Here is a 25,220-nt window from a genome sequence, read left to right as displayed (position 1 = left end):
ACTTCATTTAAATCTATAAATTCTCCATTGTAGGTAAGCTTGAGATGGTCAACCTCGTTGCTCCATTTGGCCGTCTTGGTGGCCTCGACTGTGAAGGTTTGGGAGTTGAAGAGGACGCCAAGAGCCTGGATCCAGGTGTAATCACGGGCTCTGTTGGCTGGCCTGTGTCCGATGAAGCGACCATTGATTTGAAGGTTGGAATCAGAGACGAGACTGAAGTGCTGATTGCTCTTTCCATGAAAGTAGAAGACTCTACCATCTCCGCCAATGAAGCGGGGATCATAGCATCCTGATCCAGGTGCATTGCAGTTTGGTTTGCGATCTGGAAGTAAGTAAAAAGTTAGATAAGTATTTTTTTAAAATTAGTTTTACAAAAATATAATTTGAATACCAAAATCAATTACTATATATTTTAGGGATGAACACAGATCGATTTAGTTTGAATTGAAAGTAAAATTAAAATCGAACCGATCAAAATGTAATTAGTTCGGTTTGATTTGGATTTGCATTTTCTTGTACATGTATCCGAACCAAACCAAACTGATTAAGAATGAATTGATTTGATTCAGGTAATTGGATACCCGATAACTTTAAAATTCATAAAAAAATCAAATTTTTATCTTAAAAATTCAACAAGTACAATAAACATATAATATTAATATAAATAATCTAAACACAGAACCGATACCCGAATCAATCACTAATAAAGACCATCATTGGTTTGGTTCGGGTTGGACCCGATTACTCGTTGATTTCAGAACCAATTTAATTGGTTCGATTCGGATTCGGACAGGTAATCGGATACCCATTACTCGTACGCACCCCTAATATATTTGTATATAAATATATATATTGTTTAATTAATTTTTTTTGTATTCTAATATATATTTTATATTAATAGTTAATTTTGTTGTACACCTATGATAATTGATATAATTGAATCCAAAAATTCCAAGATTAAAAATTACAAAAATGGTAGAATAATGTGAATGGAGGGAAATAACTTACGTCTACAAACAGCTCTGCATGTGGGTTTGTTGCAATCAATTTGACAAACCTTAGCCTTAGGATCATTCGATACACTGCTTGGGCACTCTGCTGGGCATCTTATGTATTTTCCACTGCAACGGGTTCCTCCGTAACAATTCATATAATAATATGCATTTGTCTCCACCAAACTTGAAACAAACACTAGCAAAATGATTATGACAGAACTACTTTTGGTAATTTCCATACTTAAATTCTCGTATAGAAATCAAGTCGAGTTATTATTATTAGAGCTAATTGATGTAGCAATTCAATGTTTCGCCTGTTATTTATAGAAGTAATATGTCTATACATGTTGCTTGGTTATTGCAAAAGGTGGCTTCTGGAAACTTGTTTTCAAATCAATGGTAGCAAAGTTGAAAGTATGAACATGGGTTTCGCTGATTGCATGCAGAAACAACATTATCTTATGCAAGAAAGAATTCAAATAATGTATTCATAATTTCATATCATGGAAGGGTACAAAGTACATAAATGCTGTCAACGGATGCCTTTATAATGAAAATAGGCGGAGATAAATGGTTTTCTAAAAAATATAAGGGGAAAATAAAAAATGATTGGGGGTGAAAATGCGGGAATGTCTACAATACTGGGATTGAATCAGATACAATTTAAAGGGTTTTGTAGGTTCATTGATTGGAGCTTAAGAGAAGAACTTTATAAGTTTCCAAAAATGAAAGATCTGGATCAAAAAATCGGTCTACAAACTTTAATTTAATTTATTTTTTAGGGATTTGAATTTTTTAAATTTTAAATTTAATTTTAGAAGATAAAGTATGATCTATCTTATTTATTTAATAGGTGGGACAAAAAAATACATGAAAGAAAAAATTGGTGAGAGATTTTACTTTATCCTCTAAAATAAAAATCTAAAATTTAGAGAATCTAAATTCATTTTTTAGTGACTACCAACAAGTATATTAGGTTGCGCTATGTTCGTTTATATAGGTACAAGACACTAAGATATAGACATAGGAACACAATATTTGATAGATGAGATATAAATAGAGATGTTGTGTCTAAAAATATTAAATTAGTATATTTTGTGTTTATCTTATCAATTAGAACACACAGAGACAACTTATTTTTTATTTTTTTTATTATTTTTATTAATTTTTTATAATTATATTTTTTTCAAATTTTTTAATAAAAAATAGAATAAATTAGACTTTCATAATTTGTTCTAGTTTATTACTAAACAAAATCCTAAAACACTAATTTTTGTATCTCTATCCTTTATGTTTTATTTTTAGTGTTTTGTCTTATTTTATTCTCAGAATCAAATATAATTTTATATCCATTTTTTGCTCATAATTTATAATTAACATTAATGGGTACTTTAAGAAAAGTACTTCAAATTCATAAATTTTTCATATTGTTGAAGTATCAATCCAATATTTCGTATTTTAGAATTTTCTATGATCAGAATCTAAAAAAATCGTGTATCGCAAATTAATTCGATTTAATGAGTCAAGCCCGTATCAAAAATAAAAATATTTAAAATTATTATTTGTAAAAATAATATTAATTTGTGAATAATTAAAGATTTTTTCTAGACTACATAATTATCGGATTAATATTTAACTAGTAAGAGAATTTTACTAGTATATTCTTTGTTCTAGTAAACTATACCAAAATATTTTAGAGTTATTTTAGAGTTGAGATAATTTATCATATCAATATAATTGACACTAATAAAAAAACTAATTGACCAGATAAAATAAAATCATGTAAGATAATTACCACACTTGATAATTATCTTTTAATTAAGAAATATTTTGAGCGACAATCTTATCCTTTTATCTTTATTTTCATAGACTTTTTCTGTTTCTCTCATTTATTATAATTTATTTTCTTCCTTATTTTCATAAGAAATATGAGAGAAAAGAGAGAACCAAATATGCTCATCTAAAATTCATGCTTGATTTACGAAGGATTTTAGGCTGTAATTCAAATTCTATTCCAATTAATTAATTTCTGTCTTAATCTTCTTCTCATCCATACCAATTTAATCAAGGTTAGTCAAAAATATCCTCTTCTTTTTCCTTCACATAAATTCGGCCATGAGAAAATTGCCATGGATGATCTATTTTAATTTTTTTATCTTTTCTTGTTTAGGAATCATGTTCTTAATCCCCAAAGAGTAGAAAAATCACAAATTTTAAACTTAAAAGGTGAGAGAATTTTTTCTCTCTTTTCCCTCTTAAGTTTCGTCACATAGCTATGAAAGTATAAGATTGTTTATTTAATTCTCTTATTTTAAGAATCATCTTTTAAACTCCTAAAAAAGTAAGAGCTTTAATTTTTCAAGCTCTAAAGATAAAAATTTTCTTTTTCATAGTGAATTCGGCCATCATGGTCTCTTGGAGACTAATGTTTATTTTGATTGAAATTAGGTATGTTTGGGTGACCTAAGGACCATTAGGAGGTAATACAAACTTGGATATGAGGTAAGTGTTAAGTTAGAGTATTTTTTTTAAATATGTTTGCTTGAAACCCTAAGTGTGATTGATGATGTATTGACGAATTTGAATATTTAAATGTGTAATTGATGATATTTGAATGTTGAATTGATGATTGGAATGAATTATGAATGCGATTGAAAGCTTTTGAAAACTTTAGGATTTTGTTTAACTTATTTAGGCCAAAATGTAAATATGAAAATATTAAATTAGGCTAGTTAAATTTAAAATGTTGAGATAAAATTTTAGTAAATAGATTTTAAGGCACAAATATGAGACAAAGATTAAAACCTATTAAGAAAAGTATTTAGAAGTCTCTAAAACAAAACCTAGGGGATCAAAATACAATTTAGGCAAATTTAAAAACTAGAAGAGATGTTGTTAAAAGAAAGATAAAAAAAATAAAGAGTAAAGGATAAATAAGTCTCTGACCATTTTTTCTGCAAACATTTTCGTCCTTCAGAATTTAAAAATACTTTTAAATTCCTGACCTCTTTAAAAGTTGGACAAAAGAATCCTTTCATTCATGTGGGTCCGTCGGAACCAATGAAAACGTCTGACGTGGCCTCATTATGCTGACCTGGTCTTACATATACATATGTGGATGGAAGCATTTCGAAACGGAACAATTAAGTCCCCGACTGCAAAAAAATGTCATTTCAATGGCAACCCTAAACACGACGGAATTCCTTCTTGCTCTTCATCACACACAGGTTCATCCTACCTTCACCATCTCCATCTTCACGAACCTCCAGCCACGACCGCCGACGAGCTCCCCCGCGTTTGAAGAAATCCCAAAACCGTAAATTCATTTTCAAATTCTCTTCTTCTCCTCTCCTCTCCTCTGATTTGTGCATCGCCCTCCTCTCACCACCATCACCTCCGATTCACCATCACCACCACTCTATAGTTTTCATTCAGAACCCAACAACCACCATCGTCCTCTTCCATCGTTGAAACCACCACCCTCGTTATCCCAGAACCACTATAGCTTCCACCATCTGTGATGAAACCGCCACACTGAACCGCCGCGATCCACTCTCTTCCCCTCCTCTTCATCGTCCCACATCATTGCTGCCTCTCGCTGTTTCATCGCCAGCAGTCCACGCCACCCACGGCCTCCTCCACTTCCTTCTCATTTCTCCTTTTTCCTTTTTCCTAGTTTTAGCTCACATTGTCACTCTTTCTTTCCCTTCATGATAATAGAAGAAAAAGAACAACCCCTCTCACTCACCAACCACCATCTTCATCAACATCATCGCTGGCCATTTGTCTCGCCTTTGGGGATGATCACATGTCTGGCCACCACATAACCACCACCCGCTGCCTTCTTCTTCTTCCCCTCCCTTTGGCCCTCACCTAATTTCTCTCTAGCTCACCCTCTCCCAAATTGCAGAACCGTAAAACCATAAAATGTTGTCATTGCATAGTGCAAAGACTTATTTGTCCTTTGTTTTTTTGGGGAACATGCCATATCAGCACTGTAACGGACACATAGCTCTATAATGAACACGTGGGTGTCACTTCACTAATCTCCGTTTGTTCTTTGAGAGGCAAATGGACGGAAGGATCTATCTGTCCACCGTTTGTAAAATTCGGGGGCTTAAAAGTATTTTAAATTCTAAAAGACGAAAAATGTCTGCGAAATAAAATGTTAAAGACCTATTTGTCCTTTACTCAAAAATAAAATTGAGTAGAGTATAGAGACCTATAGTAAATTAGTGGAAGGAGAGGATAAAAGTATGAAAAACAAGTTTTGGAACAATATAAAAATATAAAAAGTTAGGGGTAAAAATATAAATACTAAAGTTTAAAGATAAAATATAATTTCATAAAAAAATTAGAATAAAATTATAATTATAATAAGTTTGGAATATAATAGTATTTAAATAAAGCTTAAGAGAGAAAATAGTAATTATAATAAAGATTAAAGGACAAAATAGTAATCACAATAAAGATCAAGGGTAGCATGGTCATTAAGATAAAAATTACATATAAGAGTATAATTATAAAGATAAAATGGTCATTTGGATAATTAAGTTTAGAGGTAATAAGAAAATTTTGGAGCTTTAGGGACATAAAGGTCATGTTTGAAAATATTGAGGGTAAAATAGTAATTCACTAATAGAAAGGATTAATTAGGTATTTTTCAAAAAGATTAAGGGGAAGATGGTACTAATGGTATAAGATCAAGCATTTTGTCTTGTTTGTGCAATTCTTTGATATAATGTAGGGATGTCCACTGATATTTAAATGAACGTTATTTTTCAATTATATACATATTATAGCATCAAGCATTGCAACCATTTTTGGTTGTCAGGCCACTTTTATAGTTTCATCCAAATCAACACATGTGCCTAACAGATGCAATGGAAAGCTATACCTGGTATTTGTCCCAGGTAATGTCAAGTTGCGTGTATTCAATCAACACGTGAGTTTATAGCCTGCTTAAGACATACATCACCATATTGATTGTCACATATTATCTGAGATTGTGCTATGTGAGTTGTTTATGCTTGCTTGTTATTACTATTTGCTTGTTATGATAGATTGTAGCATTAGACGTAAAAAGATATAAACTATGGACCAAAGGTCAAACTAGTATGTGCGTTATTGTCCCGACGTAGAGATAAATCCTAGCCTGCTGTACGAGTTGACCTTTTATCCCTGTTGTTAGTACCCTGTTAGAAATTGTAGGTTCTCACCCTTTTTTTTACTGTTCCTACAGATGGTGTCAATGGTGATGTACATTGAGTTGTTAGAGCCATTCTCTTGAGATGACCCAGGCTATAGGAGCATGCTCATCTACGATTAGACTCGTGTTTATATGCATCTCTACGTGACAAACCACTCTCATTTCTACTTCTTACTCCTTTCTGTAAATTGGATTCACTACAAGAGGTTTCTCTTACTAAGTTGCGACCAGAGAGTCCATACCACCCATTTCAAAGTTACAGCCAGAGCCACAGCCATACTTGGGCCTTGGCGAGGTAGTCTCACACACTTTTGACGGGAGCAGTAACGACAGTAAGGAGTTAGGACAATGTAAATCCTGCTAAATTAGTAAGTAATTAGTCAATAAATTAAATTTTAATAAGAAAAATTAGAAATGAAAATCTTATATTAAAATAGGATTGATCTCTTTAAAATGAGAATTTTGACACTAATTTCGAAGAATTTGACCCAAGATTGAGCTGAACGGGCCGAATCGGTCGAATCGAGTTCAAACCTGGCCCATGGGCCCAACCGAACCCACCACTTAAATGAGATAAAGCTCATCTCTCTCGCCATTTAGCAAAGAAGAACACTGAATAGCCAAGGGAAGAGGAGAGCTTCCAAACCCTCACCATAACATCAATCCACCATAACTTCTTCATCCGAGCTCCGATCGCCTCATCGTTTGTGACTACGTGTTGAGCTCTACGATTCTATTGGATCAATTTCATAGGTAAGCTTCAATTTTATCCCAGTTTCTCTACCCCTTGAATTTTGAAAACTGGTAAGAACCTACATTGAGATTTTGTTTAATTTGGTACTCCAGGTTCAATTTAGCTTATGGAGCTTGACATATTTAGTTCGTTTAGTCCATGGGCACGGTAAGGATTCTAAAAGCTAGCTATTTCTTATTTTGATTATGTTGGATATTAAGTTGTTGGGTATATGTATGTATATATATGTGTTAGGTATATGAATGCATGATATGGAGACCTTGGAATCATTGGAAGCTTGATTTGAGAGCTTGGTGGGTGTTAGAGTTGAATTTTGGTGATTGAAGCCTTTCCTTTTTTTCCTAGTGGGTTGCCTTGGTTAATACGTGGAAATCAGCCAGGGTATGGTTTAGGTTTCGCGTATTTAATATGTAATGTTCTGTGAAAACTTAGGCTAGGTGACCATAGGATAGGTTGGAACGTATGTGTATATTTATTGCTTAGTGTCCTTGATAAGAAGTACGTTTTGGTTTGGTGCTTGTTGACTAATTGGTGTTTGATGAATTGATAACTAATGGCTTGAGTACATGAGCACATAAGCCTAGAATTTGTGAGTTATAATTTTGGTTGATGCATTTGGGAAATGTATGTATGTTATTGTTGATTTGAGGTATGGTTTATTATGATGGTTGTTGTGGTGTTGAGGAATGGCACATTATGTTGACGGTTGTAGGTTTGGTCATGAATTGGATGTGATTTTTAATGAAAATGAGGTTTTGAAGTTTTGTGTAGTTTTGGTTTTTGGCCGAACTTCGGCGAGGCATAACTCAGCTTCCTGACCCCCAAATTGTTTCAAACAAGTTTTATATAAAAATTGGGTCTGTGAAGTTTACGCCATTTGAAGAACGGAGGAAAATGATTTAAAACGAAAACATTATGCGTGTCGGAAGTTGGGATTAAAAAGGTTGGGATTCTGCAGCTTTTTAGACTTATGCAAATTTTTGGAAAAACGTACACATGGGCCACGCGTACGCGTGATCCGGCATTTGCATACGTGACTAGTCGCTCGTGACGTGACCAACCCTTTCGGGTTGGAATTCTCGCGTACGCGTGGCCCCTGTTTTTTGCAAAACTGGATTTTGTGTTTTTAAATCAAATTTCAAACTTCTAAACCTCTATTCTCATTCTTTTAGTTATAAATTATAACACTAAGCCTAGTAGTTAGTTAAAGCTAGAAAATTGAGGTAACTTGGGGATGAAGGAAAGGGATAAACATGATGAAATTATAAGAGAATGATGTGAAGGCTGAAAGAAGTTATGATGACATGGCTATGATGAATAATTATGAAATGAATATGAATGATTATGAATACTTATGTCACTATGAATTTAATGTTATTTGAGATACGAGTTCCCTGGGTATAGAACCGTGGCTTGCCATCACGTGTTCCAGGTTGAAACTTGATACTCTGTTGACCCTACGTCGTAAGGGTGACCTGCACGTATAAATTCCCGGGAATGGATATCCCCCATTGAGTAAATTATATATGAATGTATGAGTGAAATGAGAAAAGCTATGCATAAACTCATGGGGATGCGCGACGAGGGACAGTCCAAGGGTTTCGGACTTGTCGGATTGGCTTGATAACCGACAGATGAGTCTCATCAGCCATAGGACAGGCATACATCATGTGCATTATGTTCGTTTGTTTGCTATGCATTATTTGGGAATGCCTAACTGAATATATTCTGCTAATTGTTATATTTTCTACTTACACTACTTGCCTTCTACTTGTACTTGAACTCGTCTGTTTATTTGTCTTTGCTAAATCATTGGTGATGGAGGAGCCGAGGAAAGGTGGACAGGTTTGGTGTTGAAGTTAGTTTTAAGTTGAGTTTGAAATTCCTTAGAACACCTACCCCTTTGTGGTTTCTGTTTAGTAACTTAAGTTTTATAATCTGAGTGTCGGCGTTTTAGGATTGCCTCTGGCATTCCCAAGACCTTATATATTATATGCGTGGCATCTTTAGCATGCTGAGAACCTTCGGTTCTCACCCCATACTGTGTTGTTGTTTTCAGATGCATGTCGAGAGGTACCTTGCTAGGCGTCTGGACTGCTGAAGCGGAGCGGTTTCTAGGTTCTCTTGTTATTTAGTTTATATATATATATATGTACTTAACTTTCTCTCCAAGTAACTTGTTTATTTTGTCCCTCTTAAAGGTTTAAGGAGAGTTAAGGTTTTATCTTTCTATTTTGGGTTGCGCTTTTTATTTTGCAATTTTGTTTTACCTGTTTTCGAAGGATCCTTGTATATTACTCTCTATCCAATACTATTATGTATATATTTTATTTTAGAGGTTGTAATACCACACCACCTCTGGTTTACAGCTTAAGCGTAAAGCTTTGTGTGGTAGGGTGTTACATTATGGTATCAGAGCAGTTCGAACCTATAGAGCTTGAGGGACGGACTGACTATGCTTCTGTGCATTCTCTGTGTATGTGTCTATGTGCTATTAGGATATCTAACTGATATATGTGGCATAAACATTCATGAGCATGCATTTGGAACTTAAAGCACTAGACTTGCGATATTGAGACTGATCAACTTGATATCACTTGTTTGGTGTGTATAGGGACCAGATGTCGACTCGCAGACGTGGTCGCGGGCAAGATAGAGGCAGAATATGAAATGCTATTCCTGAAGCGAAAAAGAATAATCCTAACCCTGTAAACTTTATGGCTGCCCTGGGAAACATGGCTGCGACTATGCAGGCAACAGCCGAAGCTATAGAAAACCAAATGAACAATGGGAATAATGGCAATAATGGTGATGAGGGCCCTATGACGCTTTCTTCTTTCTTGAAGGTTCATCCTCTGACCTTCAGAGGAACCTCAAACCCCACCGATGCGGACAACTGGATTCAGACTATAAAGCGAGCACTACAGGCTCAACAGTTTCCTGAAGAGCAGTGGATTGAGTTTGGAACTTATCAACTACAAGGCAAGGCCCAGCACTGGTGGTAGAAAACACAGCGAATCCTGCAACCAGATGGTATCGTGATTTCTTAGGAATTGTTCCGAACAGAGTTCTACAAGAAATACTTTCCCAATTCAATCAAAAATGCTAAGGAACTTGAACTACTTCAGCTGAAACAAGGTCAGATGACTGCTACTGAGAATACTAGCAGGTTTGAGGAATTGTGCCACTTTTTCCGGATATGTCAAGAAGCTCCTGAGGATTTTTCTTAATGGAAATGCATCAAGTATGGGGGAGGCCTTCGGAGCGATATTCTGAGCTTCGTTGCACCTATGGAGATTAGGGTATTTTCTGAACTCGTGAATAAGAGTAGGGCGGTTGAAGAGTGTGTGAAAAAGGCTGCAGCAGAGAAGGAAAGTCTGAGGGTGCCTTTCTAGAGGACTTCAGGGAGGAACTTTGCACCAAGGGGCAGACAATTCAAGCGTGGCGGCCTTGTCCCTCAAAACAATCAAGGGCAGGGCAACTTCAGAAGGCCGAATGCTAATGCTAATCAAGGAAGAAGGTATGGAAAGCAGTCACAGCAGGATTTGATTTGTCAGAGATGTGGGAAGTATCATCTAGGAGTTCCGTGTAGGTTTGGAACTGGAGTATGATATTTCTATGGACAGCCCAGGCACTTTGCCAATAATTGTCCAGAGAAGAAGAAGTATGAGACTGGTAGAGTACAGCAGGTAGGGAGAGTGTATACTACTTCTGCAGTAGGCGCTGAGGGATCAGAGACCTTGATCAGAGGTAACTATGAAATAGCTGGTAGAATATTAAATGCCTTATTCGATTCAGGAGCTACACATTCATTCATTGCATTTGAGAAGGCTAATGAGTTAGGGTTGAAAATAGTGGTCATGAGGTATGATTTAAAGGTGTATAATGCTACCCACAAAGCGATTGTGACTAGGTTAGGATGTCCACAATTTTCGTTTCGAGTACAACTACGTGAATTCGTGCATGATCTGATTTGTCTGCCGATGACTGGTCTTGATCTCATTCTGGGGTTGGGCTGGTTATCTAAGGACCATGTTCTACTCGACTGTTATGAGAAATTAGTGTGCTTTATGCTGGAGGATACGGATGGGCCGGTTGTGGCGAATAGCTATTATTTGAATTCTAGGATAGTGAATTATTATGGGATTAAATGCCAGGGTATTATGCTGCTAACGGCAGGTATTTTGGGTGATGATCAAACCTTGGAGTAGATTCCGGTTGTTTGTGAGTTTCCTGAGATATTTCCAAATGATATTGATGAATTTCCACCTAAACGAGAGGTTGAGTCTGCTATTGAGTTGGTGCCAGGAGCCGGTTCGATCTTGAGTGCTCCTTATAGGATGTCACCATTGGAAATGGATGAGCTTAAGGATCAGCTAGAAGATTTGTTGGGAAAACACTTTATTCGACCGAGTGTTTCTCCGTAGGGAGCGCCAGTGTTACTAGTGAAGAAGAAAGACGGGAGTATGCGCCTGTGTGTCGATCATGGGCAGCTGAATAAGATTACTGTAAAGAATAAATATCCGTTGCCAAGAATTGACGACCTAATGAACAAGTTACAAGGATCCGGTGTGTTTTCTAAGATTGATTTAGGATTCGGATACCACCAGATAAGGGTTAGAGATGAGGATATTTCCAAAACTGCTTTCAGGACACGTTATGGTCATTATGAGTACACAGTAATGTCTTTCGGGTTGACTAATGCTCTGACAATATTCATGGATTACATAAATAGATTTTTCCATCCATATCTGGATAAGTTTGTTGTTGTATTCATCAATGACATTCTTATTTACTCCAAGACAGAAGATGAGCATGCGGATCACTTATGGACTGTGCTGTAAATCTTAAAAGATAGGAAGTTGTATGCTAAGCTATCTAAATGCGAATTCCAGAAGAATGAGGTGAAGTTTCTTGGCGACGTGGTGAGCAAGCAGCGGATAGCGTAGACCCTGCTAAGGTAGAAGCAGTGATGAATTGGGAGTGACCAACTTCAGTGACGGAGATAAGAAGTTTCCTAGGTTTGGCAAGTTATTATCGGAGATTCATTAAGGAGTTTTCACAGCTCGCCTTTCCTAGGAAGGATGTACCTTTTTTTTGGACTCCTGAGTGCAAGGAGAGTTTTCTAGCATTGATGCAAGATTGACTACTGCACCTGTGTTGGTATTGCCTGAGCCGAGTGAACCGTTTGAAGTGTACTGCGATGCATCACTAAAAGGTCTGGTGTGCGTGCTGATGCAGCACCGTAAGGTTGTGGCATACGTCTCACGGCAATTAAGGCCACATGAAATGAACTATCTGACTCACGACTTAGAACTTGCTGCTATTGTGTTTGCTCTAAAGATCTGGCGACATTATCTCTACGGCGTTAAATTTTAAGTTTTCTCAGATCATGAGAGTTTGAAGTACCTCTTTGAGCAAAAAGAGTTGAATATGCATCAGAGGAGGTGGATGGAGCTTCTAAAAGACTATGACTTCGAGTTGAACTACCATCCTGGGAAGGCGAATATTGTGGCGGATGCCTTGGGCCGGAAGTCTCTATGTGCTACTTGGATGATGCTACGAGAGGAAGAGTTATTAAGAGCATTCCAAGGTTTGAAACTGGGGGTTAGAGAAGAGTTTGGGACTCTGTACTTAAGTCAACTATAGATTTCCAGTGATTTCAAAGCTGAATTCCTAAAGGTTCATCAGAATGACAAAGAATTGTATAAGGTTTTGCCGGCGATTGAACAAGGCAAACGGTGGAGAGTGTCAGAAGATAAGGATGGTTTATGGAGGTTTAAAGACCGGATTATTGTGCCAGATGTCGGAGATTTGCGACAAAACATCTTGAAGGAATCTCATAAGAGCGGATTCTTAATCCATCCGGGAAGTACCAAGATGTATCAAGATATGAAGACGATGTTCTGATGGCCAGGAATGAAAAATGATGTGGCGTTGCACATTTCCAAGTGTTTAACTTGCCAGAAAGTTAAGATTGAGCACCAGAGACCATCAGGAACCCTTCAGGCTTTGGAGATTCCACAATGGAAGTGGGAGAGTATTGCAATGGACTTCTTGTTGGGCTTACCTAGAACTCAGACTGGTTATGATGCTATCTGGGTGATTGTGGATCGGCTGACCAAGTCGGCTCACTTCCTTCCCATTCAGATAAGTTGCACGATAGAGGAGTTAGCTCGGACGTATATTAAAGAGGTTGTAAGGTTGCACGGCGTGCCTTCTACCATTATATCCGACAGGGATCCTCGATTCACATCAAGATTCTGGGGAGCCTTTCAGCGAGTATTTGGCACTCAATTGAGTCTAATCACTGCATATCACCCTCAAACAGATGGTTAGTCAGAAAGAACAATCCAGACTTTGGAGGATATGCTTAGAGCTTGTGTTTTGGACCAACCGACGAGCTAGGATCGGTATATGCCCCTAGTGGAGTTTGCTTATAACAACAGCTACCATGCGAACATCGGAATGGCTCCGTATAAGGCTCTGTATAGTAGGAAATGTCACTTTCCGCTATGCTGGTATGAAGCGGGAAAAAGAAGCTTGCTAGGGCCTGAGATGATAGCTGAGACCACAGAACAGATAAAGAAGATCCGTAGCCGAATGCTTATAGCTCAAAGTCGTCAGAAGAGCTATGCTGATCAAAGGCGGAAGCCTTTAGAATTTGAGGAAGGAGAACATGTCTTTCTGAAAGTTACTCCAACCATAAGAGTGGGAAGAGCCATTAAGACTAAGAAACTGAATCCCCGTTACATTGGACCGTTTGAGATCATAAAGAGAATTGGACCAATGGCTTATAAGATCGCTTTACCTCCGCATCTTTCGAACATGCACGACGTGTTTCACGTGTCGCAACTTCGTAAATATACTCCTGATCCAAGTCATGTCCTGGAACCAGAATTAGTTCAAGTAATGGAAGATCTGACGCTCCCAATAACCCTAATTAGGATTGATGACACCAGCATCAAGCGTTTACGTGGGAAAGAACTATCATTGGTGAAGGTAGCTTGGAGTCGGGCTAATATTGAAGAGCATACTTGGGAGTTTGAGTCAGATATGCGGAAGGACTACCCACACCTCTTTTCAGGTAACTGAATCTGAATTTAGAGGACAAAATTCTTAATTAGGTAGGTAGGATATAAACCCCACTAAATTAGTAAGTAATTAGTTAATAAATTAAATTTTAATAAGAAAAATTAGAAATAAAAATCTTATATTAAAATAGGATAGAATTCTTTAAAACGAAAATTTTGATACTAATTTCAAGACCTAAGATTGGGTCGGATGAGATGAACTGATCGAACCAGGCCCGTGAGCCCTAACAGACCCATCACGTAAAACGTTTCTATGATTAACCATTTAATATATGAGCCTTTACGATATTAACTTGTTTACAATTTTAAGAAAAAGGCAATACTTTTTTGTTTCAATTTAATTTGTGTAAAATCATTAGTCAAAATCAATAAAAAATATTCATCTGACAAAATTATATCCAAATAAATTTAAATCCACATAATTATTATTAATACAGTATAGTTAGTTAATACAAACTCAATAACAGTACCTGCCCTCTTTATATAAAAAAATATCAATACTCTAAATAATAAAGTCGGGGGAAAATAAACTCTACAAAATAACTTTACTCACAAATAAACTCTTCTATTTATCTGTAGCTTCACAACGAGCCTTCATGCTTGTATCTTTGAAAGAGTTTGGAAATTTGGTGTGAGAACAAAGCCACTCGTTCTCGATAAAAAATGTGAAAGTTGTAAAGTAAATAATAGAATGCAAATAATCAAATTGTGTCTCAAAAATATTTGTTTTTATTAATTCCCTAAGTTCGTTGAATTTACTCTACCCGATTAAATATTTTCTTCAAATTATTATGTTTCTTGAAACAAGGTTTCAGTCTGCATCATCTTTAAATATAATCATAAGGTAACACACAAGCAAATCATTTAATACAAAAATACAGACAATTCCTGCATAAAACAAATAACAAGAATTTCACAAATAACATAACAATTCAAGCACACCCAAACAATTCATACAATGCATATGATAAATATCTCACTATAAAAAAATTTGATATTTACGACGGTTTTTTGAGGTTATTACGGCAGTTTGAACTATCATTATTATTTTAAATAGCGACTAAAGAAAACCACCGTAATTTTAAGCGTTATTTGATTATTACGGTGGTTCTTTAAAAACCGTCACAATTCCCATTATTAAAATTGCAGTTTTTTAACATGTTAAAATGGCGATTCAAACCACTGTTATTTTAAGATAAAATAGTTTTTTTTTGTTCAAACAGCAGTTCAAACCGTCATTATTTTCAGATAAAATGACATTTTTTGGTTGATTAAAACAGCATTTGAAACCATCATTTTTACCAGGTTAAAATTGTATTTTATGTTGTTTAAAATGGCATTTATGAACCACTATTTTTACCTTGATAAGTAGCGCATTTATGAATGATATATATATATTACGTACGTATGGAAATAGTAGGCACGTGTATCATTAGGCAAATAGTAGCTAACACTCCAATGGAGTCTCCAACTCCACTAAATTCTTATCATGCAGGTTGTTACCCCCGTTAATTTAGGGCAAGAGCCAAGCCAACATGGTCTTGTTATTTCAGTTTATGCAAGCTTTGAACTGGTAAAATCTCCTCAAAACTAATGATGCTAGTTTACTATAGTTTTTGCATTTTTGCATCAAGTACATTGCATTTTAGACAAAATCTACATATTTATTTGTAGTTGTATTTTCCTTTAAATGTAAATTAGATAAAGTCTTGTTATTGGACATTTACATTCTATGGAATTTGAAAAGTGAGTAGTGATGATCGATATCTATATACATATGTGATTGCTTAATCAGACTTTGAAATATAATGCATCTTATGAAACAATGAAATAATCCAAATTTGATAGAACCTCGCCCATACAAGAATGACTCTTGAATAATGTTTCATTGAATGAAATTCATTTAGTTGCATGCAGCAGAATGCGAAAGATATTTACTATTTATACCAACTTGAGTTGACAATGCTATCTTATACCTCATTCATGTATTACTATTTTTAGAAATGCTGAAAGTAACATAATTGCAATTTGTGCTACTAAAATTATGTGCCTCATCACCTAAAAAAGAAAAATTATATTTGCATACGCTTCAAAATGAAATATATTCATATTACACTTGAAGGGAAAAAAAAAGAATCATATTATAAATAACGTTAGGGATCAGAAAACATGAGGATATGATAGCAATTTTCAGTTTTATTACCCCATATTCTCAATAAGTACACACATTTCTCTCCCTCTCCCTCTCGCCTAACCTGCGCCATGCCCGTGAGAAAATTGAAAGAATGAAAATGAAAGCTCATTTGATATTCAACTGTTTTCCACTCTCTTCATCGTGGCTATCAAAAATGAAAAATTGTGACTCCTATAAATAACATGCTACCATGTAGGGCACCACCCCTTTAATAAACACTATTCCTATGACTATCATTTCTGTGAAGAGATACAAACAATCCTATGTTGGCTATGTATACCATCCTAACTCAAATAATTATTGTCACTGCTGTCAGCATTTGGTTAACAGTTATCTACAAAAAGAATATGTCAAAGCAAGCATATGCTGAAAAATCATCAAGACTTCTGCTGAATACGCTCATCCAATATAAACTTGTATTTTTTGTAAGGAAGAAGCTGCAGCATCTACAAGCATAGAAGGCTATAGAAAAATAGTGGTATGAATGCATTGTCAAGTTGTGCTGTGTATGCCTCCAACAAACCACTAACAGTCACAGATAGAAGCAACGAGAACCAATGCTGCAAAATGGTGAGTAACAAATCATCAAAGAGAAAGCCAGAAATCCAGCGAATATATATAATAGCAGGCCTCTCCGATTAACTTTGCTTGTTTATTTTCTCAAAAGTAAATGAAAAATTCTTGTTTTTATCTCAATGGAAAGCGATCAGAGAGAGGAAGAGAGAGAATAGTACCTGGGTGAAAATGTATCCACTTGAAGCTAACAACAGAAGGAGTAACCAGCAGGAAGCTAGAACAGACATTATACCAGCTGCAGTACCTTCAATTGTTTTCTCTGACAAGTAGAAAAAGCTGCTATTCATATCAAATCATATAACGCAAACAGAAGTTAAAGATCATTAAGAAAAAAGAATACTTACTGCCAGTTTTACTCCACCTTAGAACACCATACTTGTGCCCAATTAATGATGCCTGTACAAAATAGCCAAAACTATCAGCAACTGAGCAACACCTTTTTGCATTTATGGAAGAAGAAGATGAAGATGAAGATGATGATGATGATGATGATGATGATGATGATAAAGCACAACTTATTTATCCTTCATAAAACACAATCAATAACCATGTAGGCCAAATATCATATATTTCAGAAACGAAAATATTACCATTGTATCTCCAATTCCTAGACTCAATATTCCCGCAAAAGGAGCAAGGGGTCGATCATTGTAACCAGAAGACAACCAAATAGGAAGTGCACATCCAAGTAAAAGTGAGAAGTGGCTGAGAAAAGAAAGTTCATCATGAAAGGGAACCAGATGGAACTAATGTTCATCATAAATATATGCCCTTAAGTTTGATTTAAACGAGAAAGAAAGTGTGAAGTACCTGACAATTAGAAAATCAGAATCCCGGTGATCAGTGAATGCATTCATAAACTGATGAATTGGTTGTCCCAAAGGCCAGATTCTCCATATCTGGGTCAAACAATATCAATGTCAGAGCAATTAACGAGAAACAAAAGTTGTAAAACCAATCAGCCTGCTTTGAATTGCTTTAGAAAACTAGATCATATTTGTTGGTGGTGATTTTCAATGTAACACTTCAGTTAAATGAAAGCAAAAAGAAAAAACTTGTGAATATCAAAGCGTTTCAAAATTCCAAAATTCAACATGAACAAATATCCAAATTTCCCCTTACATTCTTTCCAGGTTGATCGATAACAATATATGGATAATGGATTATTGCACATATTCCTCACAGGACCTACAGACTGCCCAACTCAACCCTCAGCCACATACAGATACACCCAAAATGGTTGGTTGATTTCAATTTCATCACATTAGTGCAAATCTATGCTACTTTGGGTTTAGAACCAGATTTCTGCGGACACTTTATAAGAAACTATGATCAAAGAAACATGCCAATTCAAAGTATAAAGTAACAAGTGCTGAGTATGCAACAAGGGATACTTACTCGAATAATTTCTAACGTCAAGAAAACTGCCAGAGCTGCACCAAAACCCAGATCAAGAAACTCTGGCTGAAAGCAATGAAACAGTGAGAAATTTATATTTTGTTGGAATATATATTACTGCCTAACCTAGTAATGGTCACACAGTGTGGGTGTAAGAAGAATATATTATTAGAATAAATTTGGCATTGCCACTCCTTCACTCAAAGTAGGAAATAATGCAATGGACTTTTGTAAATAATAAATTATGTCCCAAATCACCTGTAAGATAAGAGCAGGTACAAACATCAAGACAGCCAATAGATGGTAGTATTTCCGCAGAAGAATTCTCTCAACCCTACTGTTCTTAGAGATGTCATAGACATATAACACAGAGAGACATATTACACAAACCCAATAGATACACAGTGATAGTCTTTTGAATGGATCTGATAAAACAAAGGATAGGACCCTGCAAATAAATGTTCAAAAGAGATAGTTTATTAATCATACAAAACAGGGAATAGTAGTGATATAATGATGCAGTGATATATACAATGGCAACTAACAAAAGAAATCATATTGAATACGATATCATACCAGAGAATAGGATGCAGATGAAATTCATGCACAAACTGCATCCATAATGGTACAATCCCAACCATGACCAATACAAAGAGAGAAATAAAAATAACCGATCTTCTAATCTCACTGTATCTTCTTGACTCAGCAGAAGCTGTATTTGTGGACCATTCCCATACACGAAGAATATATTTGAAAGGTATCGGATATAGCAGAAGGCCAAGCAGCACTCCCTGTCAGAACAGAAAACTAACTTAGTGATCCAGCTTACATTAACAAGTTACACGAGTTAGCTCATACCTGAATTATGATGCCTATCTCACTTCGACTAGTTTCATACTCTGCAGTGACCAAATCTGATGACATCAGTAGTCCATATAGCTGTTCAAAACGTAATCACCAACTAAATCCATATCCATCTTATCCATCTTATATTACTAGAAATGAGATAAACGCGTAAAGAAACACTAACCCTCATAACAGTAAGCAACAGCATGTCACCAAAATAGAGAACAATACCAGCTGTCGCCAAAAGAGCTTCCCCTGGAAAAAAGAGGGGAAACTTTAATGATAAACAACCAGTCCAAAAAGTAAATAAATAAAAAATTCCCAGATTTCAGATAAGGCTGTGAAATGAACTGTTATTGACCAAACGAAAAAGTCAAACTTGCAATGATCCTGTATGATTCAATGGTGTTTGATTTCAATAGCTACAAAAGGTCTAGATGTATCAGAGTTCGTAAAACAGACGATGCACTCATGTTCAAAGTAAAGTGACCACTTTAACAGTAAAATGAAAATCCCATGCAGCTAGAAGAGTAGATGGCTAAACCACCAGCATAAATTTCACTTTGCAACACATACCAATGGAAGCACAAGATGGAAAAGTTCCAAGAAAATGCTGAATTAGCATCACCGCTGCCAATCCATGACCAAGGACCCATGACAGCTTGCATGCAAGTTGCAAGCCTGCATAGAAGACGATTTTCCATAACTGAATTGAAACAGAAAAAAATCACAATGTTTCTCTTCTTTATACAACAATGAGGAAGCCCAAGTATGAGCAGTTGCTCATGAAATATTAAAAATAGAAGGGGGCATACACAACTCACCACTTTGGGAGGAGGTGGAAACAAGTGCCAGAAAGCACAGTGAAGCTTGCAAGAACAAGAAGCACAAGCCAAACCCTAAACCCCAATCCTTACGCGAAAGAGGAGTGCGGTGCGACAGAACAAAACTGAGGAACACGAGCACCACGAAGCTGGTGGCAGATGTTGCCCAGTATTGCAATGTCGTATAGTGAATCTCTACATACATGCAAAAATACATAAAAATTCACCAAATCACAAATCAAAACAAAGCAATCATCATCATCATACGTTAATTGTAAAATCAACAGAATTGAAATTGCAAAAGTATAGAACCTTGAAGATTAACTTGTGCCAATGAGAATCCTCTTGATAATTGCGTCAACTTGGAGAGTAGAAGAGCAGGGAGAGTCACGGCGCCGAGCAGGATTCCGGAAGAAGCACCGCGTCTGAAACGAATTCACGAGAATTCGGTGGAAGGAGAAAAAAAAAACAACGGAGAATCGCTAGAATTTGGATGAAATCGAGAAATTGAATAGAAACAGGTAGGTACCTGGTGCGGAAGAGGGAAGAGGAAGAAGCGGCAGCGTCATAGCTAATCTCAATGAAGGAGGCTGCAAGGGCGAGGAAAGAAAGAGGGACACCATGGGAGAGTAAGAGAGAGAAAGGGAGAGAGAAGAGTATATGAGCGATGAAGAATAGCACAACGGCTCTCTCGCCGTTAAGAACATGAGGGGGAAGTTTTCCCACATCAGTAAAATTGAACACCAAGACTTTGTCTTTAACCACTCTCTCAGTATGAGCAGCTTCAGTGCAAAGAGCAGCAAGGTCGGCACCAACATACCCATGAGTATCTTTTGATATTCTCTCCAAATCAACCTACAGTAAAAGAATCAGAATAGTTGACCACAAAATATTTAAGGATGTCGACGAATAAACTGGAAAAAGGATAGAAGTGAATATACAAACACTTAACAGATTGCAAAATTTGGATCCATACAAAAATGTAACCACATGGAAAACAACTTTAAACACCAATATAAGTTACAAATGCTCTCTATTTACCTCATCAGAAAGCTTCATGTTCTTGGTATGTATGCGAAGGACTTCAAGTGGACTGACTTCATCAGGAACACCAATGTCAATTTCTCTATCAAAAAACCTTCTTAATGCTGGGTCAATGCTATTTGGATGATTTGTTGCACCAATAACAATAACATGTGCATGAGACTTCAATCCGTCCATAAGAGTCAAAAGTTGTGAAACAATCCTCCTTTCAACTTCACCATTTGTCTTCTCCCGCTTGGGTGCAATTGAATCAATCTCATCAATAAATATGATGGATGGAGTATTCTTTTCTGCTTCTTCAAATGCTTTCCTGAGATTGCTTTCACTCCCTCCGGCCAATTTGGACATAATCTCTGGACCACTAATACAAAAGAAGAAAGCTCCGGTTTCATTAGCAACAGCTCTTGCTATTAGTGTCTTACCAGAGCCAGGGGGTCCATAGAGCAAAATTCCCTTGGGTGGCTTAACACCAATCGACTTAAAAAGCTGAGGATGTCTCAGTGGAAGTTCTACAAGCTCACGGATCTGTGCCATTTGCTTCCTAACACCACCCACATCATCGTATCCAACTTCATCCAGCCTTTCTTCATCCTCCCGTTTCACGGGTTCACCTTCACAGAAAATTTCAGTGTCTGGAGCAACCACACAATACTCCCCAGGATCAGTTTCAATGACCTTGAACTCTACACTTCTCATCCCTCCTTGGACAAGGAATAAATCTCCTTTTCTGACAGGACGATAAGCCTCCAAGAAATAAGCTGCAAGTTATACAACAAATAATTAGTATGTTAGTATACATTTCCATCACATAAGACTTCCACAAAACTAAAATAAAAAATATTCCCCAGATATGTAAAATTCCAGCTTGAAATGCATAGAATCAGGTGGAAAGGCGACTCTACAAATAGATCAATGTGGTAAAATATCACAATATACAAAAGGTGGTCAATAGAAATATGCATTCATAAAATAGACAGCATAAGGTCCAGCCAGCTACAACAAAAGGAGTTCCAACAAAAAGGAAGATAACAAGTCAACTCACTATAATCAGGACAAAAGAGAAAAGAAAAGCTTCATAATATCATATAATCCAAGGCTTATTATGAATATCATCAACTCATGAAGCAAGGATCCAATTTTAAAGTTCAGCAATAAAGCACTTCAAAAAAATAAAACCATAATCAGAAGGTAATCTATCCTATGGAGGGAAGTCCCAGAACAAATCAGAATTTGCTACTGAAGCAGTCATAAGTCATAACAACCGAAACTATGCTAATCTCTGCAACATGAGAGCAAAGTAGGCTAGAAACTCACGTTTCAAGTAAGCATCAAACAGATTTCCAGTGACACCTTCGACGGTATCGTCAATAGGCAGAATGTGGACTCGTTTCCCATACTTAACATCAGGGCACTGATGCACAGACACAACATCACCAAGACGAACCCTCAAATTGGACCTCACAACCTTGTTCATCCTGATTTTGGGCACCTCGCAATTGTCATCAGCAAGTGCAATGCAAATAGTGTCCTTCCGTTTCTTTCCCTGCACCACAAAACAAACATCACAAACGACAAGCCCCATGAAGACATCACATAATAACACAGCACAATGACCAAATAACCCAGCACAGAACACCAAAATGCTCACCAAACAAGTCCAAAAACAATAAAAGTCAGTTTTAAACTTCAATTCAATTCAAAATAATAAGTTTCAACATAATATACACAAGCAGAGAACTTGAAAATTGATTAAAGACAAACACACAGAGAGAATTAGAATAGGTCATCAACCAAGTCCAAAGACACTGCCAAATTTTCTTTTCTCCTTTTGATCCCAAAAACATTAGTATGTTTTAGCTAAACCCTTAGAACAGACCACAATTTCTTCACAAAATAAACGAAACCCATGTTTGGGAACTAGATTGCAAACCACCAAAAAGGTTCAAAGAAGTTACATTGATGAGAATAGTGTCGCCGCGGAAAAGTTGGAGTTTTTCCATTGTCTGTGGGTGCATGGCCACGACGGAATTATCGTCGTTGACGGCTTCATCGACGACCAATCTGTTCGGCAACTTCTTGCGTTCGAGAATCGCGGTGGAGAAGTCCTTCTTCCCCGATTTCCTGCGAAAAGAAAGAAAAAAAAAACGATTTTTATTTTATTTTTGGGGCAAACATAACCTTGAAACGAAAACATTAATAAGAGAAAAAGAAGTGAGAACGAGTTGATTCACGAGTCGGATGATTCGCCCTGGTGAGACATTGGCGATTTGGTGGAATCGGAAGATCAGAAAAGAACAGAGGAAACGGAAGAGAGCATAGTCGTCGGAAGTGACCCGATGATCGAATCAATTAATTATTAGTTTATTAGTTTAATCATAAATTATTAGTTAATTGGTAAAATCAGTTTTACATAAATAAAAATATAAAAAAAAATAAATAAATTCTTGATATTTTAATCTGTAAATATTTAAATTTTTATAAATTTTAAAATATATTTAAATTTTTATTTTTTTAAATTTTGATATATCGATTTTTATTGTTTATTGACCTAAAACATAATTTGTGTTATACTAAATTAATTAATACAGATACACATAAAAAATAAATTCAAATTCACAATTTTTAAATAAATATAAAAAAATTATGCTATTTAAACGGTAACTTATTTGCTAAAAATATAAAATAGTTAAAATTTTAAAATTAAAATTTAAAATAAATATATTCATTAGCACATAAATTGATAAGAAAGCAACCAATCTAATGTCGTGGTATGTTGATATGTAGGTGGAGAATATAAGTTTAAATCTATAGTCATGTTTTTTAATATTTTTTAATATTCAAAGAACTTTAAATATGTGTGTGAGTGTGTAGTATACGTGAGTTTGTAATATTTAAGATTGGCCATTGTTCAATCTATCTTACCAAAAATAAACTTATATAATAGCTTAACATATTAGATTCTTGTACAAAAACTAGTAGCTAACAACCAGTATAACTAACTTTTTTTTTTTCTTTAAAACCGTGACATCCTATATGTGTCCCCTCAAACTTAAGTTGTTTCTTGAAATTACTCTAAATTTGCTTCTTAATTGGTCAAATGTGGTTACTGTAAGGAATTTTGTTAAGATATTAGCAATTTATTGGTAGTCAGCTAGATAAACAACATGTAATGCTCGACTTGCTATCTTATCTCTCACAAATTTAATACCAAGTTGAAAGTGTTTTGTCTTGTCATGCAACACTGCATTAACAGTGAGTAATACAATGCTCAAAAGGTCACAAAATATAGTAGAAGCATTGATTAATTTGATATTCAATTCTTTAAGAAGGTTGCTTATCTAAATCATTTCTGCTTCACATTAGACAAGACTTCTGATTTTAGTTTCAATGGAGGATATGCTTATTGTTAATTATTTCCTACAAAACCAAGAAATTAAAACAGTGCCTAGGAAAATGTTGAATCCTGAAATTGATTTTTGATCCTGCAAATCTCAAAACCCAATCAGAATTAGCAAACCCATAAATCCTATAGGAACAGTATCCAATTTTCAAATAATAGATTCAATTTCAAGAGAATTGTTTCCAGTTATAATAGTATCATCCACATAACAAAGTATATATATTGCATAATGACAATCAGTTTTAATAAGAAGAGAAGTGTCAGATTTAGTATTTATAAAACCAAAACCTCTTAAAGTAGTGCTAAGATTTAAGAACCACTCTCTAGGAGTTTGTTTAAAACCATATAAAGATCTATTCAATTTGCAAACTAAATTTTCAGAATTAATTTCAAAACCTTGTGGCTATGACATGTAAATAGTTTGATGGAGATCACCATTAAAAAAAATATTATTGAAATTGAATTGTCTTATTGTCTAATCTTTAGATATAGCTAAAGTAAGAATTAATCTAGTTGTAATTGGTTTAATAATTGGGCTAAAAACCTATTCAAAATCAAACCCTTCAGTTTGATGAAAATTTTGAGCAACCAAACGTGCTTTACATTTCTGGACACTGCCATTAGGATGTTTTTTTATGGTAAAGACCCATTTATAATCTACGTCTTTGTTATTAAGTGGCAGAGGTACAATGGTTTAAATATTAATTCTAATTAAAGCCTCATATGCTTCTTGCCTAACTCTCTGCCATTAAGGTATGTTAAGAGCAGTACTAGTATATTTAAGTAGTTGTTCTATAAAATCAACATTAATTAGTAAGACTTTAGGTTTAAAGTGTCCAGTTTTTGACCTAGTAAATACAGCCTGCTTATTCTTAATAGGTTGTGT

The 25,220-nt window shown here is 35.6% G+C and overlaps 2 protein-coding genes across 3 annotated transcripts in view; both read right to left on the bottom strand.

Moving 5' to 3' along the window:
- LOC107478298 (uncharacterized) overlaps positions 1 to 1,289 on the bottom strand; it is a 1,964-nt gene extending 675 nt beyond the window's left edge. The window contains exons 1-2 of the mRNA XM_016098433.3: positions 1,009 to 1,289; positions 1 to 322 (exon numbers count right to left, since the gene is read on the bottom strand). The exon at positions 1 to 322 is cut by the window's left edge and continues 675 nt beyond it. Coding sequence (XP_015953919.1) covers positions 1 to 322; positions 1,009 to 1,234 — 548 coding nt within the window. The 5' untranslated portion in view covers positions 1,235 to 1,289. The remainder of the gene's footprint in view (positions 323 to 1,008) is intronic.
- Positions 1,290 to 16,177: 14,888 nt separating this feature from the next.
- LOC107478299 (dolichol kinase EVAN) lies at positions 16,178 to 23,273 on the bottom strand. 2 transcript variants are annotated; one of them, XM_021138027.2, is made up of 18 exons: positions 23,166 to 23,273; positions 22,890 to 23,055; positions 22,249 to 22,477; positions 20,932 to 21,692; positions 20,420 to 20,745; positions 20,203 to 20,315; positions 19,891 to 20,085; positions 19,643 to 19,747; positions 19,251 to 19,321; positions 19,079 to 19,159; positions 18,797 to 19,011; positions 18,479 to 18,668; positions 18,221 to 18,286; positions 17,633 to 17,721; positions 17,413 to 17,527; positions 17,167 to 17,218; positions 16,981 to 17,081; positions 16,178 to 16,806 (listed from the first exon to the last, which is right to left on the bottom strand). In XM_021138027.2, the coding sequence occupies exons 1-18, from the start codon at positions 23,192 to 23,194 to the stop codon at positions 16,693 to 16,695; spliced, it is 3,018 nt and encodes a 1,005-aa protein (XP_020993686.1). In that variant the 5' UTR covers positions 23,195 to 23,273; the 3' UTR covers positions 16,178 to 16,692. The 2 variants fall into 2 exon arrangements, with proteins under 2 accessions (XP_020993686.1, XP_015953920.2); XM_016098434.3 differs by having other exon boundaries at positions 23,154 to 23,241.
- Between the last annotated feature and the right edge of the window lie 1,947 nt (positions 23,274 to 25,220).

The sequence above is a fragment of the Arachis duranensis genome, chromosome 3 (genome assembly GCF_000817695.3).
Source record: "Arachis duranensis cultivar V14167 chromosome 3, aradu.V14167.gnm2.J7QH, whole genome shotgun sequence".
NCBI classification, from domain to species: domain Eukaryota; kingdom Viridiplantae; phylum Streptophyta; class Magnoliopsida; order Fabales; family Fabaceae; genus Arachis; species Arachis duranensis.
This window is presented reverse-complemented; position numbering and strand designations above follow the sequence as displayed.